Consider the following 16,077-nt stretch of genomic DNA (forward strand, 5'->3'; position numbering starts at 1 on the left):
CCACAAAGGAGTAACTCTATCCTAAAGGAGTTATAACTAATTCCTATTATTTTTCAGAAGAAAAATCTTATCAACTCTTACTTAAAAGGAACGGTTATTCACCATCAATAATGGAACTACTTTAACGATGGTTATTGATTCATCACTTATAAATAAACTGATCTCTCAGGTATATTTAAAATTCAATACACTATAAACCTACTCATCATACTCTTACTGGTTTAGGCATCGGAATATTTTACAAGTACTATCCCTATCTCTTTTCAAACAACTCAAGCGAGGTCACTTAACGCGAGCTAAGTCAAAAACTACTTTACTAAAGACTTAGACCTCATGCTCAAACCTAAACACGAATCAGATAACCTTCAAAACACCGAGTATAATAAGATATTTACTGAGAAGAATAATAGCTTGGTCACCACTCAGTGACGGATCCAGAAAATTTTGACAGTGGGGGCAAAATATATATAATATAATAATAATTTTTATAATAAAAATATTATATATACCTAAAAATTAACTATTAAAATATTCATTAATCATTATATATTTGTATATAAATACATGTATTATTTAATTTATTTTTAATGTGTATTTTTTATTTCAATATGTATATAGGTGGTTATTTTCTATATATATAATATGATTAGTCTTTAAAATATTTAATTTACAAATTAAAATATTAAAATAATAATTTAAATAATAACACATAATTTAAAATTTTATTATTTAGATTTTATATTTTAAAAAATTGAGTAATCTTTTTTTTAACAATACAATCGAAATATCTCTCTTTTTATATAAAATAATACTACACATTTAAGTATTTTTTTTGTTAAATAAGTTCAACTAAATTAATCTAAGATAACAAAAATCAATTATGATTAGCATTATTCTAAGTCTTATTGTTTAACTTGGTTAGACTTAGTTTATAAAAAAACTTGAATATGTTGTATTACTCTTTTATATATATATATATATATATATATATATATATATATATATATATATATATATATACTTATTTAGAAATTAACTTATCATACAATTAGAAGCCAACTCTTATTGAGATTCATAGTTGAAAAAGTTCTTTCAATTAATGCAGTTGTTACAAAAAAAATAAAACTAATATAAAAAAGATAAATAATACTTTTTTAAGTCAATTTCTAAAAAAAAACATAAATTTCATTTAAATTGATAATTGATCATTCTAATGACATCTAATATGAAATTTTTAAATTGGTTATGAAGTATCAAAAATTGAATAAAAAATTATTGTGGGGTCAAATTTAATAATTTAGTAGGGGCAAATAAATATTATTATCATATATTACTCAAAAAAATTTCAAATTGTAGTGGGGGCAGTTGACCCCACAACCGAACACATAGATCCGTCCCTGTCACCACTTCTCATCTGTAAATAATGGATGATTTCTTTATTTTCTTGTTGCATGAAAAGTTTTTCACGTTGTGTAGATATAGATATTTTTTTGTGGATGATAATTGAAACAGTAGTAGAAGAGCAATAACTCGCGCTCCTCTAAGCACTTCTTTGGGCCTATATCGTTGGTCCAAATGGAATTTCTTATACCCTTTATTGGTTAATTAGTATCATTGAGTCATGATTTTAATTATTTCCTTAAATTGAATTTTCGGGAGAGAAACAGAAAATAATTTAAACACAGCCTATAATTCATACTAAAGTACCAGGTGTCACTCTGTCATTAGTAGAGATGACAAGCACCTAATGGTATTTGTCTCTGAATGGACCAAAATGTCCTTCCCTCGGTGGTGCTGTGGTGCCGGTAGTGGTAGAGTAAGTAGAGAGTAGAGACTAGTTGACGATGAAATATTATTTATGCAGCTTTCCACATAATAAATATATAAACCAGAAAAATTTTGTGCAGCCTTTGTTTATTGGAAAATAACCGGAACCAAACGCCCTTAAACAGTTACACATGCCCAAAGAAACAAAGGTGCTGGTTCCATTTCCCAATCTCTAAAACCCCTCTTTTCCGATCTAACCTCAATTTTGGTCCCAAATTTTGCAGATTCCAGCGATCTGATTACAGGTTTCGCTCATTCCCTCCTTTTTTCTTGTCTTTCATTTTTTGAATTCCTGTCAGCTTCGATAATTTCAATTAGCTGGATCGATCGATCGGGTTTACGTGTCTGTCTTTGTTTCCTCATTTGATTTTTTCGTGTGACAATGAAATATTGAAGTGATTTGCGAATCTGTGTTCATTTGTAGATTTGGATCGGTTTTTTTCTTCTGGTGTTTGTTTGGTAATCTGTGGAAGAGGAACGAGCTTTGATTTGATTTGATTTGATTCAGTAATGGCTGCTCCTGTGCCTCCAGGGGCACCTAGACCCGGAAGTAACACACCTCAAGCACCTCCCCCTAATTATGTTCCCAATATAAGGGGTACACCTGATGGGTTAGCTGATAATATGCAGAATTTAAATCTTTATCGGCCTCCTATGACCTCAAACCCTGTTTCTAGACCTCCCCCTTTTGGCCAACCACCGCCATTTGCTTCTTCGGCTCCGTCGCAGGGAATTCCTGGTCCTTCTCCATCGTTTGCACGGCCTGGTCCTCCTCCAGGAGCAATGGTGAGGCCTGCAGGGCCCCCTTCTGGACCACCAGTATCTACATTACCTCCAAATTTGGGCCCTGGAAGGCCTACTGGCCCGCCTCCTGGTCAACCTCCAGCATTTGGGATGAGACCAGCAGCACCGCATAGCTCTTTTTCGTCATCTCTGGGTGGGGCTCCAGCAGCACCATTGTCTGGGGTTCCTCCACCTGGTGGTTCTCCACCAGCTCGTCCACTTGGGCCTCCACCGCCCCCAACTCTAGGTGCCCGTCCAAGTGCAAGCCTAAGCCCAAGTCCAAGTCCTTTTACTTCACCACCGATGAGCGCCCCTCCACCGGTGCCCCAAACAGGTGTACCAAGTAACTTGATGAGTAATGGGCCGCCTGCATTTTCCGGTGGTACTTTACCTGGTCCACCACGTTTCCCTCCAGTTGGTGGCAGCATGCCACAGCCGCCCCTTGGACCTCCAACAATGAGAACTCCTCCAGGACCAGTTGCTCAACCACAGCCCCCATATCCTATGGCATCTCAAGGAATAATGCAGCCCCCAGCTTCTCCTTTTGCAGCACCTTCTTGGCAGATGCAATCCCAGCAACAGGTAGCTCTCTCTAATATTATACAATATTTGGATGTCTTTTAGCCTATAAATATAGGTTAACATAGTTTGAAGGTGAATCACGGACATAATATGATTATGCTGTTATCTGATTAATCTGTAGCTAGCTGTTTATCATATAATCTTTGAGAAACTAGTGTTTGTTATCATACAAAAGAATGAGCATTTTTTACAGGTTTTACTTTAAGCATCTATGGACAGTAAATGTTCTCAAATATCTCACTATATCTTGTAATCAAATTGTGTTTCATATGCGCTACAGCATTTACATATTTTTTGAAAATCAATCTGCATTTTGAATATTCGGAATTTTGTAGGTGGCACCACCTCCTCCTGTTCCTGGTCCTTCACAGGTTCCTCCTCGGATGTATAGCATGTCACCACCACTGCCAAATCAATCCATGACTACTACAATATCACCTGCGGTTGGTCAAACTGGAGCCCCCTTGGTAGGGCCTTCCAAAATAGATCCCAATCAAATTCCAAGGCCTTCCCCAGGTTCCTCAGTGATCTTACATGAAACTCGTCAAGGCAATCAGGCAACCATTCCTCCGGTATTCATCCAAATATTCTTCATATATAAATATGGATATGGGAGAAAGAGAGAACCGGCTTTATATTCTAATCAGGGGTTGTTAAATGTGCTTGCATGTCCTTGTCTTTGGTATTAGTGGCTTCTATTACGTTTATCAACTTCCTTTTCTCCGCCATCATCCTTTTAATTTTCTTTAAACATTTTTAAATATGTAGATTTATTAACTAATGCTATGTCTTATATTTTCTTGAAAGTTATATATAAGTATTGCGTTAATCTTTTCTCATGCTTGTTCTGATCTTTTTTTAAAATTTTATTTTTTGAGTCCAGCCTGCTACAAGTGATTACATTGTAAGAGATACAGGGAACTGCAGTCCACGTTACATGAGGTGCACAATCAATCAGGTCACATTAAAAATCTTAAATATGATTTTACCTTTTAATTAAGCTGTTGAGAAATGATAGAATTGTTAAGGATAAGTACTCGCCTATCTATATCATTTATTCACTTGTTTTATAGTTACTTTTGCAGCTTTGATATTATAGTATTTTACTGTTACTTTAGTGGTTTGGTGGTAAATCAGAGGGAACAGACTTTACTCTTTTGATTTATTTATTATGCTTTAACGTTTATTTGTTTTTCATCCTTCACTTAAGAGCAAGTCCCCCATTTTAGCTCTATTATTCTTTCCATAAAAAATTGCTTTTTTTTTTTTTTTTAACTCAAGTTTAAGTCTTACAGTAGTTTTCAAAGGTTGGTTACTAAATGTTGTGTTTCTCTTGTTACATATTGATTTCTTTTCATTTCTTTCTTTTTGTGTTGAACAAAACAGATTCCTTTCACTGCCGATCTTTTGGGAACATCAGGAATGCAGTTGGCTGTCATAGTTCAACCTTTGGCCCTTCCACATCCATCTGAAGAGCCCATCCAAGTAACAATTATATTGTTTTTTTTGTTTTGTTTTGTTGTTTGGTAATTATGGAAAACATTCCTTCCAGCGGAAGTATTCATGAAAACAGTTTGTGCTTTTGTCAAGAGAAGAATGCTTTATAAGATAGACTAATGCTTTTTTCAGACTTTGGGACAGTGAGCCCAGTAACTACTATCTGAAAATCATATTTTGTATAGCTGTAGTGGTGGATTTAAGCCACTTTATATTGTTCCCTGCCTTTGTGTGATTGATTTTCTCGTTGTTGTTTTTTGTTCTGTTCATTTAAGAGTATTCCTCATCCTCCCTTCTCCTAGTATTTCCCCCTCTTATGCATATTTTCTGCATTTATTGAGATTTGTCATATATTTGTGTTTTGTTATTTTTAACATGCTGCTTTCAATCAAGAAGTTCTGTATTTATTAAAAAATATCTGTTTGGCTTATTACCTAATGCTTCTTACAGGTTGTTGATTTTGGGGAGAGTGGTCCTGTCCGTTGCTCACGTTGCAAGGCCTACATAAATCCTTTTATGAAATTTGTTGATCAGGGAAGGCGTTTCATCTGCAACTTATGTGGTTAGTACCAATAATATCTGCTACACAATTGCCTATCCTACTATTTTTTTGTTTACATATAGTATGGAGGGTGCCAATGCTGTTGACTGTCTTTTTCCGGTAACTATGGTGCTGACTGTCTGCAGGGATTATTTATTTATTTTTATTTTTTGTTTTATTTATTTTGGTGACAATTCATTCCCATAGAATGAAGGGAGGGGAAATAGAAACCTTTATGTTTGATGCACTAGTTATCTATAGCTTACTTTTAAATGTGATTGTTGTTGCTCATGAAACTATCTCTTTCTGATAAAAGAAAAATCTTATTTAAGAGAGATAAGGGAATACAAGAAATTATAGGATAAGGGGTCCTCCTAAATAGAAAAAGAAAAGTAAAAGAAATAAATGCAAAAGAGTGAGCATCATCAAATTTCATTGGAGCAGAGCTTGTTAACAATCGATGTGCTTAGGTGTGAATCGGAAAAGAAAAGAAAAAACACTGTGCTTATGTGTCAAAGCCTTTTGCAGTGGGTTCAACCTAAGTCAAATTGTACCTATATGGTGGGATTATGCACTGTTTTGCTTTTCATGGCATGGCCAACCATTTATTTATGACTATGTATTTGTTTGACAGGATTTAGTGATGAAACTCCGCGGGACTACCACTGCAATTTGGGTCCAGATGGTAGGCGTAGGGATGCTGATGAAAGGGCTGAGTTATGTAGAGGAACAGTCGAGTTTGTTGCTACTAAAGAATTTATGGTTAGTTTCTTTTTAAACTATACAAGTTTTTTCAAGATTAGGTTCACTAACATCTGAAAATATTCCAACAAAGGACTGTGCTAGTTATAAGAAAATCTTGATAATTATGAATTATGATGGTAACAAAAAGCAGCTTAGCAATTCTGATAGTTCTTAAACAAGTTTGATGGAATATTACTTGGTCTAAATATCAGATCACAGATCTAATTCAAAATATTGAGACAATTTGATGTTTAAGTGTACGGTACTATGGTTTGTTGGTGCTATTTCTACCTGATTTTATAACTGCTTGTTTTTGCATATTGAATGAAGTTTCTTTTTTCTTTTGTAACACTGGATTGATAAAGTATGCATATGATGAATTATATGATTGAGTCAGTTGTTTTATGGCTCTAAGCTGAAATACAACGTAAGAAGTTTAAGCTTCAGGCTGGAATAAGTGTTCACCCCTCCCCCCCCCCCCCCCCTTTTCTTTACACACAAAATCTAATTGTTGTTTCTCTAGTCCTTTTGTGATGATAATGTCAGGTTCACTCTGTTTGGTGTAGGTCCGCGAGCCAATGCCTGCTGTGTATTTCTTTCTCATTGATGTATCCATGAATGCTGTTCAAACTGGTGCAACGGCTGCAGCTTGCAGTGCCATCAATCAAGTTATTTCTGACCTTCCTGTGAGTTCTGACTGTAAACAGCTTTATTATTGTCAATCATTTATATCTTTCTGATGCTCTATGTTTTCCATGTTCCCTTTGTTTGGTCTGAAACTCATATTGCCTAGTTAAACTGCAGTTATAGGTACTTTAATGCCAATAGTCAAAAGCTCAGATATTCTTTCTTCTCTCAACACCACCTCCATTTATATTAGCAGAATATTGATTGCCTTTTTATTTATCCTTTTTTTTTTTACTTCTTTGACAAATCTCTTAACTCATAGCTGATTAGTAATCTTGCTGAAAAATAATTAGGAGAAATGAATATTGTTCACCCATTATCCTGCCAAAAGTAAGATTTTGCTATCATCCCATTTCCCCCCATCATTGCACTTAGCTAGGGTTTTTTGATCTCGTTGCTGCAGGAAGGTCCTCGCACATTGGTGGGAGTTGCAACTTTTGATTCAACAATTCACTTCTACAACTTGAAACGTGCTTTGCAGCAGGTAAATAAAAGATGAGTACATTAACTAAACAAATACATAAAATCCTTTCTATTCATTTGGGAACTCTTAGTGAAGCTTCTTTTTTTAATTCTGTGTACACTAATTAAAAAACTAAAGAAAATATACTCTGCTTACGTGAATTTGAATCAGAGAATTTTTACGTATGAGGACCAAAATAAATTTTAACTATTCTGTTTATGCATGGTGAGAGACAGTTTGGGTTGATCTACTGCAGTTTAGTAGTGTCAAGGAAGTTGAGGAATCATGTTTTCATGGTTTTGTTGATGTAATCTACGTATTGGAGTAATGGGAAAGTTGCTGTTCTTCTATTATTTGCATTTATCTTGCTTCTTTTCTTTTCTTTTCTTTTCTTTTCTATCTATCTTTCTTTCTCCATTTTTTCCCACTTGTGATTGCTTTGCGAAAGTATGCCTTTACAACTAATTTGATAAATAGTTGTTTATGGTTCTGAGTTATTGAGTGTTATACTACTGATTTTGAAATTTTAATTTTCAGCCCTTGATGCTCATTGTTCCTGATGTACATGATGTCTATACTCCACTCCAAACTGATGTCATTGTTCCCCTATCTGAGGTTAGTTTCAATTTTGCTCCCTCTTCTCATATAGTTTTAATTGGTAAAGAATGTATTTAGATTGTTTTATTTTTCTTATTCTTGGTTTACCTATCCTTATGATGCTTTAATAATTTGGTTTGTGTTTCTTGTGGTTAGTGCCGTCAACACTTAGAACTACTTTTGGAAAGCATTCCTACAATGTTTCAGAATAATAGAACCTCAGAGTCTGCCTTTGGTGCAGCTATCAAGGTATGACATCAAGTTTTCAAGTTATAATTGTATGTCTCTATGATGTTTGACATTTTATTTGCTGTGATATGTATGGAGATGAAAGTACCATTATCAATTTAGTTACTGTTTATTATGTTCACTCGATTTCATTGTTTTTACTCTTTTACCTGTTTTTTCCGTGGTTTACCTTGCCCATTCCCTAATTTGTTAGTTGTTACAGTGCGATCCCTCTTTAAACTGTTCGCTTTGCCTTGGTTATTACGTCTTCTGGTTCTTGTAACATACACTTAGGAACTAGGGATGCCTAGCGTGCTAATGACCTAATGTTGGCATTTACCATTGTATTCATTATAATCTCAAAGAGGTTGACAATTTGATATGTTCATCTTACCAAGGCAGATCATTATATCCATCATTGTATTTACAAATAAGTTAATGCTTACAAGATTGTTTTCTTCTTTTAGGCAGCTTTCCTTGCAATGAAGAGCACTGGAGGAAAGCTCTTGGTTTTCCAGTCAGGTGAGCTTTCTATCTTATATAGTTGTTGCTATCAAGCATCAACATGTTCAATCATATGTATATTCTTACCTGAGTGAACTGTGATGGGTGAAATCTGGAAGCTGAAATTATGTCACTTCTGTACATGCATGCTGCAACGTTTGTTACCAAAGGAATACTTTTATTTTTTTGAATTTCACGACTAATTTATTTATATAAACCTAATTCTTACCCTGAGTGATCTGTGATGGGTGAAATCTGGAAGCTGAAATTATGTCACTTCTGAACATGCATGATGCAACGATTGTTACCAAAGGAATACTTTTATTTTTTGAATTTCACGACTAATTTATTTATAAAAACCCTAGTTTGTTAACACTTTAATGTCCACAAATAGTTTGTGTGGGTCTTTGATTAAGCATGATAGGAATACTTGGTAAACATCCTTGATTGTCCTCAAATGATTGTTATCTTCAAGGTTCACTCTACTATTTCAACAGTAATTGGTCTGAGGCTGGAACTATTATTATATTTACAGTTTAAATAATATCATTTGTGTTTGGACTTTGTGGTTATATTTCTCTTTGTATGTTTCTTTCTGGTCTTGCCTTGAGTTTTTTATTCTGTTTCTTGTCATTGCTTTGTTTTTTATCTTTGTGAATTTATTTGGTTCTCTCATTTTCTGTGTGATATCTGTTTTACTGGTTGATTCATCAAGTATGTTTGCTGTTTCTCATGACTTTGTTCTTTTATTTTCAGTCTTGCCATCCGTAGGCATTTGTGCCCTTTCTGCTCGGGAGGCTGAAGGTAGAACAAACATGTCTGCTGGGGAAAAGGTATTCTCCATGGTTCATATGATACTCTGCATCATTTTTTTCAGTTCTACCTCCTAATCCTCTACTGGAGACATCTTTAGAATTTTCTTATAGGAAATTCCATGTTTGTTGAATTTCAGGAAGCCCATAAATTGCTTCAACCAGCAGATAAAGCATTCAAGGAACTGGCAGTTGAATTTGCTGAGTATCAGGTCAATCTTGACTCTTGTGTTCTTTCGCTTTGCCTTTGAACATCATTTTTTTGTCAGTTAAGATTACTGGTTCTGTTTGATAATCTTCTTGGTATGGAGGATTTAGACCCTTTTTTTTTGTAATGCTGCAGGTTTGTGTTGATCTATTTGTGACTACCCAGACTTACGTTGATATTGCGTCCATATCTGTCATCCCAAGAACTACTGGTGGACAGGTAACCTATACATGAATCCTTTTTCGGCTCGTGATCCAAGTAAATGATTGAAATTTAAGCTTTAATGACATTTGGTTTTTGAAGATATGAGAGCTGATTACTTATTTTCTTCTGAAGTTGATAATATTTAAATTTGCAGTAATAATGAATTCATATGTTACTTAGTGTGATCTTTTCAGATTTTCTACTTATAGAGAGCTGTCTGTCTGAAAATGCTTTCAAACCCCTGATGGTCTTTTTGTAAAGCATGTTACCTATAAAAGTAGCTATGCCGATGTGTTGCGCACATCAGATGTTTAGCTGTTGAACTTCTTACCCTTTTTTTCCCTCAGGTCTACTACTATTATCCATTCTCAGCACTTTCTGATCCTGCAAAGCTTTTCAATGATCTAAGATGGAATATCACCAGGCCACAAGGTTTTGAGGCTGTGATGCGTGTGAGATGCAGCCAGGTAATGTGCTTGTTTAGTATCTATTTTGCAGCCATCTCATGAAACAGATAGACCTGAATTTTCATCTTGTTTTCTTTTTCAGGGAATCCAAGTTCAGGAATACTATGGCAACTTCTGTAAACGCATCCCAACTGATGTTGACCTACCTGGGGTTTGTAATTTTTTTTAGATGCTGGATATGATTTTATGTGTCTATGCATATGTGCAACCCAAGCATGTTTTTACCTGTGAATATATGCATGGACAGATTGATGGTTGAATGACATGTTGAGATATCCTAGACCATGGTTAACTATACTGACTTTGTTTCAGTCTTTTTGAGTTAATGCTATTACAGTATTACTCTATTACCTAGGTCAACTAACATAGTTTATCCTGCTGGCCTTCCATAAATTTGGAGTCAAAAAATGTTTGTTTTCTCATTTTATCTTTAACTTTTATTTTACCACCTTGTGGGTTTACTTTAATTTTTGTAGTTCTGGATATTATCTTTCTTTGAGTCAGTTTTCTTCTTGGATTGTTTTGGGTGATAAAAGAATATTTTAAATCAGTATATTAAATTCAAACATCGTCTGTCCGTATTTTCTGTTTGTCTCATATCCTAAAGAAAAGGGAGAGTTGGTCATATTATCAAGTCATTACTATGTCATGTTGGACTAGTTGCCTAATTTTTATTATTTCTGCAGATTGACTGTGACAAAACTTTCATGGTAACTTTGAAACATGATGATAAGTTGCAAGATGGATCAGAATGCACATTTCAGGTATTAAGCAATTTTACTCCTTCACTTCATTACAAGTAGCTCATGATCTTTAGAATATATTATATTACGCTTGGAAACTTAATAGTTGCCACAACTGAAATTTTCTGTTAATTTTGTTCTGATTGGATCATTTTCATTTTTCAGTGTGCTCTTCTTTACACTACTGTGTATGGTCAAAGAAGAATACGTGTCATCACCTTATCCCTGCCTGTCACTAGTATGCTTAGTAATCTATTCCGCGCAGCTGACTTGGATACCCAATTCTGCTGTTTCTTAAAGCAAGGTGACATTTATCCTTGGTGTGTGTTGTCATATTCTGGTTTTAACATTTCTGCATGCTATATATTGCCTATTAAAAACTCTATTTTGGATTCTGTCGGCTTTAATTTCTGTACCTAGTTTAGAAGATATGTTTGCAGGTGTAATGTTTTGGAGAGAAATAACCTTTTGTTTTCTTTATGTAGCTGCTAGTGAAATTCCTTCAAAGCCACTTCCGCTTGTTCGGGAACAAGTGACGAACCTTTGCATCAATGCCTTGTACTCGTATCGTAAATTTTGTGCAACAGTATCCTCATCTGGACAACTTATTCTGCCAGAGGCACTAAAGCTTTTGCCCTTGTACACACTTGGTATGTATAATTTTTCGTGCTTCTATGCATCAAGTTTTATGATGAACATTTCTGTGAATGTCATTATTTGTTGCAGTTTTTTAATCTGCCATCTACCTTACATGGATATTCCTCAACCACTTTTTTATTTTTATTTATTTATTTTATTTATCTTTATGTTGTGTATATTTTGCCTTTGTTGTATTGTTATGCTAAAGATCTTAAAGTCATGGGGTTCGGCTATATTTTTATGTTGGTTGCCGAAGACTAACACAACCTCCTCCTTTATCCGGCTTGGACCGCTATGTACCGCAAGTGTAACATAGGCGGAGTTAAAAGATCTTAAAAGTAAAAGATACAATTTAGAAGAATATTTTCTTCATTTTAATAGACATGCTATGGGAAGGGTTTTTTTTTTTTTTTTTTTTTACTATATGATATTTCCCCATCTCTTGTTTGCTTTTAAGCATGGCGTCCTTTTTTATGGGGGCTGTGAAGTGAGTATGGCTGTTAGAGCTTTGTCAATGATTAATTGATTGTTCCATCTCTAACGTTGATGATGGCCTCCTTTAGAAGGCCAATGTAATTGGGGCTAACTTGAGTTTTCTGTTTCTTTTCAGCATTAACCAAGAGTACAGGGTTGCGAACAGATGGAAAGATTGATGAACGATCATTTTGGATAAATTATGTATCTTCTCTCTCCTGTCCATTGGCAATACCACTTGTGTATCCTAGGATGGTGGCTATCCATGATCTTGACTCAAAGGTTTGTTTATCAATGATGTTCAGAAATATATAATTACGTTATGAGAAACTGAGATTCTACATGACGAAAACTAGATGAATTGCACAGTAGGAAGTGCTCAGTCAAAATTTGATCATTTTCAAAATGATTTGCATTCTTATCTTAAAAAACAAACCAGTAGTAAATGTTATTTGACAATATGAAATTTTGTGAACTTAAGCTAACTGATGAAAAAATTCAATGGTTAATATTTTGACAAAGTCATCGTATGTAAGGCTTTGTTTTATACCATCGACAATTGAACCTGCCATTATATTACTTCTAAAGATACTCATACCATATTATCAATTGCAGGAAAGTGAGGAATCCGTTATTCCTTCCTTTCTTCCACTTTCTAGTGAACACATTAGTGAAGAGGGAATATATCTTCTTGAGAACGGTTATGATTGCTTGATATATGTTGGAGAAGCTGCGAGTCCGGAGACTGTGAGGAGACTGTTTGGTGTTGCTTCTATTGATGAAATTCCTACTCTGGTAATTTCTATTATCCTCTTTTGTTTTTGATTGTTTCTAGCCCCATTGTCTAATGGCTTATAAGATATCAATTTCCTCCCTTAGTGGATGTCTTGAAGGGAATGTTTGATGTTGAGGGAAAAAGAGATTGGACAGCTTTCATGCAATCTTTAGCCATCATGGTTGCTTGTTTTCCTTTGTTTTTTATGATTTCTCATCTTTCCATAGATGCCCAATCATTCTTTTCTTTCCCGTTTCCAAAAAATGAGGAGGAATTTGGGGTAAGAGAGCAAGTATATGAACTTCAAGGGTTAACACTGTCCACAAAGTGGTTAATGTTTTTTTTATTACTGAATGACTTCACTCTGAGGTAAAAAAGGGAGGAAAAACAAAAAGGACAAATGGTTAACATTAAGCAGCAGTTACCTTTGTAGTACTTTATTGTTCAGAACTTGCAATGTATAGCTAGCTAACAATTATATTTATTCAGTTTGTATTGCAGCAACATGACAATCCATTGTCTAAGAGGTTAAATGAAGTGGTCAATGAGATACGGCGGCAAAGATGTTCCTATCTTAGGTAAGTCTTTTTCAAACCTTGTTAATAAATATAAGATGATATTTACTAAATGAAGTTTAATTTAAGCAATTTTTTATCCTTTCTGGCAGGTTGAAGTTGTGCAGGAAAGGAGATCAATCAGGTAAGTGCGCTAACGTCATACCATCAATTTCTTTTATATTTCAAATTTCACTTGCAGCTCTTCTCTCGCCATATTTCATTTCTTGACACCAAGTATCTTTCTGATGTACTAAACATTCTCATTGAATCCATTGTTTTTTCATTGCTTTTTTGGGGGAACCTAAGAGGATGCTTTGGTATGTTAACCTTTACGGGGATTATTCCATAGAGAACTCCTTGTATTGGAAAATATATATTCATGCTAAACTTTCTTGGGTGGAATGAAATAATTTTTTGTTGGATATATATTTTTAAGTTAGAAGTTTTTCTTTTTAACCTGCCACATGAAGAGATCCATGCTTAATAGGTCAATCGTGTTTTGATTTAGCAACTTGTCTGCTTTGTTTCCCCAAATTGATTTTTCTTTATTGATTTATTATTTTTCCTCGAAATCTTAGAATGTCTATTAAGCTCTTTAGATGCTGTATTTTCTACGAAGCTTACCAAAATGCCTTTGTATAACATGAAACCATCTTATGTTATGCATTTCATGATATATTCCAACCTTAGTATAGTGTCCTGTGTAGTTTGCATTAATCTTATTTTTTAACCGAAGCCATCTATTTACCTATCTTGCAGGAATGTTATTTTACTCGTATATGGTAGAAGATAAGAGCGCCGGTGGTTACTCCTATGTGGAGTTTCTTATCCATGTCCATAGGCAAATCCAGAATAAAATGACATCATAACCAAGATCTGCTGCTTCATTTTTGCAAGCCTTTAGACGTAAATGATAGAGCAAGCCCAAGCCCCAAGAATAGGTGAGATCCTGCCCATTTATGCGCATTCATTTGCCTTGCGTTTGTGAAAGGAAAACCAGAAAATACGTTTTTGTTGTTTAAATTTTGTTGCGTACATGTATAAGTTAGTTGATGTTGGTAATAGTTTGATATTATCTCCCCCCCCTCTTTCTTTTTTTTCTGAAGTTTTGTAGTTGGGTGCCATACTGATAATACAAATTCTATGCGCAATTATGTGTTCTTCATGAGAAATATTATTATAGTGTGTCTTATTTGAATAAATCTTTATGTACGGAACTAGCCCCTGTGAAGGAAGTGATTTTTTTAATAGTTGCAACAAATTCTCCCTCTCCTTTAGACACGAAATCTTTTGATCAATAACCGTAGCGAACCAAAGACGATAATTTACAAGCGAGCAACAGATAAAAGACCTTGTGGGAATATAATTTTACTAACTCGAGTTCCATTTTTTTTACCCTTTGTTCAACAAGACTTCTGACAAAAAATAAGCTCAAGAAAAGACCAGTTAACCGATATACAAGTTCAACAGGTGAACTGCAGATGATAAATTGATAATGTTTCTGTCAGTATTTTTTCTGCTTAAGTTATTCGTATTCATCTCTTATCGTACAATTTCTTAAATTAATGATTGTACATCAAAATCAAATATTCACCACTTAATGGTCTAGTTGCAAAAACTAATTTACGTTTAATTCAAATGAGAAAGAAAGACGTTTCCTTAGCATGCTGCCCACCCACGACAGGGTATATTACTTTCATACATTTCAGCCATTTTGTCGGTATCAAATTAATCTCTCAAATAATATTCAATAATCATTAATAAGACTCCTTGCAAGACCACGAAGGAATCAGTCAACGCCTTCTTAGCCCGAGTTGATGCCATCTCTTTCTTTTTCTCCTCTTCATCATCTGCAGCCTTCATTTCCTGAGTAGAATGCACTCTACGTACAAGCTTTCGCAACTCCTGCTAAAGTTAGAGACGTTAACTTATAAATCAATAGAAACAAAATCTCTGTGCCAATATATATATATATATATTGGTAAATTGTGAAGGCACAAATAATAACCTATAGAAAAAAAATAATCCTATGAATGAGTTTGACTTTATGTTTAAGAGAGCCTATAGTTATGAGTTTGTAGCTAAAGTAAAATTGGAGATAGGAACGTAGCAGTGAACAGAGCTACCAGGTAAACAAGTGAGCTTAGCCTGTAGCTGGGTAGGGAACTTTTGTTGCTTTGAAGCATGGATCAAAATATTACCTGCCGATCAAACTCAACTCCCTGAACTGAATAAACTTCATTGGTGATTTGAATGTCCTTATCGATCAAACCATCAAACCACTTTGTTACTTGATTATCATACGAATTAGATTCCTGATCAAATGTGCAAGAAAAAGTTGTACACTATCAATAGAACCAATGAAAAGTATATCATAAGATTTTTCCAATTAATTATGTCTAGTTGGCATGAGATGTAATGATCGTATGATACCTTTTCATCCTCCTCCGATTCAATTTCTATCAAGTCATCATCATCCTCAAGATCATCGCCCCTAATCCAGTTAAAACTGTAGCTCCTTCTGATCAGAATCTTTTGTTACTTTAATTAATCGATCCATTAAATCAGGTTCCACGTCCCTTAGCAATTTTCCTGAGACAATTTATGCACGAAGAACATGAATCTGCACTGCAGAATGTATGTAACATCTCATCAACTTAACACAACTAAATGAAAGACAATAACACATGATCAGTCAGTTACACAAGAAGCCAAGGATACATATACCAACCAACGCAAAATAAA

The 16,077-nt window shown here is 34.5% G+C and overlaps 2 protein-coding genes across 2 annotated transcripts; one reads left to right on the forward strand and one right to left on the reverse strand.

The window, feature by feature from the left end:
* The first annotated feature begins 1,446 nt into the window (after nucleotides 1–1,446).
* Nucleotides 1,447–14,593, forward strand: LOC112712170 (protein transport protein SEC24 C). The gene is made up of 25 exons (XM_025764983.3): nucleotides 1,447–2,072; nucleotides 2,252–3,192; nucleotides 3,528–3,764; nucleotides 4,076–4,150; nucleotides 4,579–4,677; nucleotides 5,140–5,251; nucleotides 5,865–5,992; nucleotides 6,541–6,660; nucleotides 7,065–7,145; nucleotides 7,662–7,739; nucleotides 7,878–7,970; nucleotides 8,417–8,471; nucleotides 9,210–9,286; nucleotides 9,406–9,477; nucleotides 9,609–9,692; nucleotides 10,025–10,144; nucleotides 10,227–10,295; nucleotides 10,831–10,908; nucleotides 11,053–11,191; nucleotides 11,373–11,537; nucleotides 12,137–12,282; nucleotides 12,616–12,795; nucleotides 13,265–13,353; nucleotides 13,443–13,474; nucleotides 14,092–14,593. Exons 2-25 carry the CDS (start codon nucleotides 2,338–2,340, stop codon nucleotides 14,199–14,201), a joined length of 3,294 nt encoding a protein of 1,097 aa, XP_025620768.1. The 5' UTR covers nucleotides 1,447–2,072; nucleotides 2,252–2,337; the 3' UTR covers nucleotides 14,202–14,593.
* Nucleotides 14,594–14,954: 361 nt separating this feature from the next.
* LOC112709554 (uncharacterized) lies at nucleotides 14,955–16,055 on the reverse strand. Its single transcript, XM_025761441.2, has 4 exons — nucleotides 16,036–16,055; nucleotides 15,766–15,826; nucleotides 15,534–15,647; nucleotides 14,955–15,237 (listed from the first exon to the last, which is right to left on the reverse strand). The coding sequence occupies exons 1-4, from the start codon at nucleotides 16,053–16,055 to the stop codon at nucleotides 15,061–15,063; spliced, it is 372 nt and encodes a 123-aa protein (XP_025617226.1). The 3' UTR covers nucleotides 14,955–15,060.
* Between the last annotated feature and the right edge of the window lie 22 nt (nucleotides 16,056–16,077).

This window comes from Arachis hypogaea, chromosome 9, assembly GCF_003086295.3.
Source record: "Arachis hypogaea cultivar Tifrunner chromosome 9, arahy.Tifrunner.gnm2.J5K5, whole genome shotgun sequence".
In the NCBI taxonomy this organism is placed as follows: domain Eukaryota; kingdom Viridiplantae; phylum Streptophyta; class Magnoliopsida; order Fabales; family Fabaceae; genus Arachis; species Arachis hypogaea.